Below are 3,146 nucleotides of genomic sequence, written 5' to 3'. Positions count from 1 at the left end.
CATAATTCCAAGCCCAGGAATCCTCTAGATTCCTAGTGCACCGAGGGATGCCGGACATAATTTTTTATTTTATTTTTATACATATAAACAAGGGTTTTCTATTTCATTTCAGCTGACACAAAATGGGCCTCATAGCGGGCCACATAAAGCCCAACCCGAATGACACAGCACGAGCACAAGGAAGGTGCTATATAAGCTCGCATAACTCTTCGTGCCGAACCCTACTGCCCTTCCGAAGCCTCTCCCAAACCCTCCTGCCGCCGCCGCCGCCGCCCGCCACCGAACAGCAGCCATGCCGCCCAAGCTAGACCCGTCGCAGGTGGTGGAGGTCTACGTCCGGGTGACCGGAGGCGAGGTCGGCGCGGCTTCGTCGCTCGCCCCCAAGATCGGGCCCCTCGGCCTCTCCCCCAAGAAGATCGGTGAGGACATCGCCAAGGAGACGGCCAAGGACTGGAAGGGCCTCCGCGTCACCGTCAAGCTCACCGTCCAGAACCGTCAGGCCAAGGTCTCCGTCGTCCCTTCGGCCGCGGCGCTCGTCATCAAGTCCCTCAAGGAGCCCGAGAGGGACAGGAAGAAGGTGAAGAACATCAAGCACAACGGCAACATCAGCCTCGACGACGTCATCGTGATCGCCAAGATCATGAAGCCCAGGTCCATGGCCAAGGAGATGGCCGGGACTGTCAAGGAGATCCTCGGCACCTGCGTCAGCGTCGGCTGCACCGTCGACGGGAAGGACCCCAAGGACCTGCAGACGGAGATCGACGACGGCGAGGTCGAGATCCCCTCCGCTTAAAGGTATAACCGAGAGCTTTTCTTGCATTACTGCTGTTGCTATGCAATGTTGGATTATTACGGTTTAGATTAGTCCATTCTGGTATTTTGTTGTGACCAGTAAAATATGATGTAGCCCTTGTTTCCAGACGATGTGGGTAGGAAATTCAACCTGCTACAAGCAGTTTCCCCTTAAATTTTTAATTGAATTGCAGAGTATGTTTGTTAAAATGGGCAAAATATTCAACAGTGCTGTGTGTACTACTATGTGGACCTGTTTGTTTCGTATCACCCACTTCCTACAATCCGGCCTGAACCTTTGGGTAGGCTCTGCAAGATCAACAACCATAGCTGCACGGAGTACGGTAGAATTCCCTGGTATGGTCCCCCCGAGGGTGAACTGAAACATCTTAGTAGCCCGAGGAAAAGAGAGCAAGCGGTTCCCGTAGTAGCGGCGAGCGAAATGGGGTCTAAACCGTGAAAATGGGGTTGTGGAAGAGCAATACAAGTGTTGTGCTGCTAGGCGAAGCAAATTATGTATTGCAAATTTATTTTCTTCTCTGTTGAAATTGCTTGTAGAGACATGAGTTTCTATCCTGGTATTGACTGGGCGATATGTTCTGTGTAGTGTTTTGATCTCTAAATAGTTCATTAGTTCTCTTTCAATCGTGTGAGTCAAAGATTTTTTGTTAGCTTGCGCTGGTTAATCACTGCTCCTCTTTTGTTTATAGACATATATATGCAAACTTTTGATTTTTTTTCTGTAGTGAAAGTAGCTATCATATGCACTCTTGTGACATTGTTTGAATGATAAGTTACTACTAAATCTACCAGCCCAGTAGTTCCTTATTTCCTGAATTGCAGGATAAATAGGGCAGATGTTTTGATGATTTGTTGCAAAATTCTATCGTATGCGAGTAACTGACGTGCTTGTTCTTGAGGATGTATCTTTGTTTTGCGCTAGCACACAAGAGACAGACTTTATCTTGCAGATTACTTACTGTTTGAATGTTGGTTGAGTCATGTCCTCTCCACCAAAAATGGTTATTTGAATAGATACATGAATTTAACTGATGCTTGCAAGTATGCTTTTGATCCTAGACACTTGCTTTCTTGGAAATCAGTCATGAGCTCTATCTCACCAGTTTGATGGTTTTTACATTGCAGGCCTGATGTCGAGGTGATTATCATCTGATGATATGGAAGTCATACCCTGTTGCAAATGTTGCTTATGTACCTCCCAGACGATGTGATCCCTCCTTTTTTTGTCATATTTTAGCAGTAATCCTGTGAGACCTCATTGTTACTACTGCATATTTGGTCTTTGCAATGTAGTTTGTGCACTTGGGTTAACTTAATCTATACCATTCAGTGGGTTGAAAGTTTGTTGTTCCATGTCATTTCCTTGGGTGTGTGGGATTCAGTTAACTGAATGATGCCAATGGTGTTGTGAATGATGCAGTTCTGAGCTTCCGGGAGGGCTCTTTGCTTCCTAGAAGCTGAAGATGGCGCATTCACCTATCATCTGCTAGAGTTGCTCCTATCATGAGCGAAGGGAGCTATCTCAGCCATATAGGAGCAACTCTAGCAGAACCACTATCTTGTGGAGTATGCGCCATGTGGGATTTTATCATCATGGTCATCAAATCTGACCTCCCTTGGTTTGCAGTCCTTTGGAGCACACTCTATCCACCAGCGAAGGAAGTTTCAGCTTGCCCACCTGCTGCCCTCGCCAGAGTCCGGCACATTTCGTCGTGGTTGGGGCGGTGTGCTCCCGTGTCCGTGCTCTAGCTCGCCCTTCTTCAGAATCAACACCTCGACGTCCATCCTCATCTCACCCCTGCTTATTGCCATTAATTTGGTGCGGCAAGGTGTGCATTAAAGCATTGTTAACTTGTAGTACTAGTCCTACCACCTACGTATCCTCGCAACATAAAAATCTCTGAACATCATAAGAACAGGTCAAATCTTTGAATATCAGAAGAACAGGGCGTTGCGCGTGGCCTGGGCTGGGTGGACCAAAGTTTCGCTACTGCTCCCTCTGGTCCTTTTTAGTTCGTATATAAAATTTGTCTGAAGTCAAGCCTCATAAAATTTAACCAACTTTATAGAAAAAAATGTCAACATTCACGTTGTGAAGTCAATATCAGTAGATGCTTTATGACTTAATTTTTCATATTCTATAACTTTAGCATGATAGGTATTGATATTTTTTTATATATATGATTAAATTGTATGAAGTTTGATTTCAGACAATTTTTATATGCAGAGTAAAAAGGCCCGGAGGGAGTATTTGACAGTCGACTGAAAATCAATTTTAGGGGCATTCCCTAAACGGCGCCCCGTGACAGGTATGGGCGCAAACGGGCGCACAC

At 46.0% G+C, this 3,146-nt stretch overlaps 1 protein-coding gene across 1 annotated transcript; it reads left to right on the top strand.

Moving 5' to 3' along the window:
* Nucleotides 1-209: 209 nt before the first annotated feature.
* On the top strand, nt 210-2,164 carry LOC125539615 (60S ribosomal protein L12-3-like). The gene is made up of 2 exons (XM_048703111.1): nt 210-795; nt 1,939-2,164. The coding sequence occupies exon 1, from the start codon at nt 293-295 to the stop codon at nt 791-793; it is 501 nt and encodes a 166-aa protein (XP_048559068.1). The 5' UTR covers nt 210-292; the 3' UTR covers nt 794-795; nt 1,939-2,164.
* The last annotated feature ends 982 nt before the right edge of the window (nt 2,165-3,146 follow it).

Source organism: Triticum urartu, chromosome 2 (assembly GCF_003073215.2).
Source record: "Triticum urartu cultivar G1812 chromosome 2, Tu2.1, whole genome shotgun sequence".
NCBI classification, from domain to species: Eukaryota; Viridiplantae; Streptophyta; class Magnoliopsida; order Poales; family Poaceae; genus Triticum; species Triticum urartu.
The sequence above is the reverse complement of the archived record's forward strand: the minus strand, read 5'-3'. Positions and strand labels throughout refer to the sequence as shown.

Coding starts and splice junctions, on each gene's coding strand:
- LOC125539615 (XM_048703111.1), top strand. CDS start 293: ATGCCGCCCAAGCTAGACCCGTCGCAGGTGGTGGAGGTCTACGTCCGG.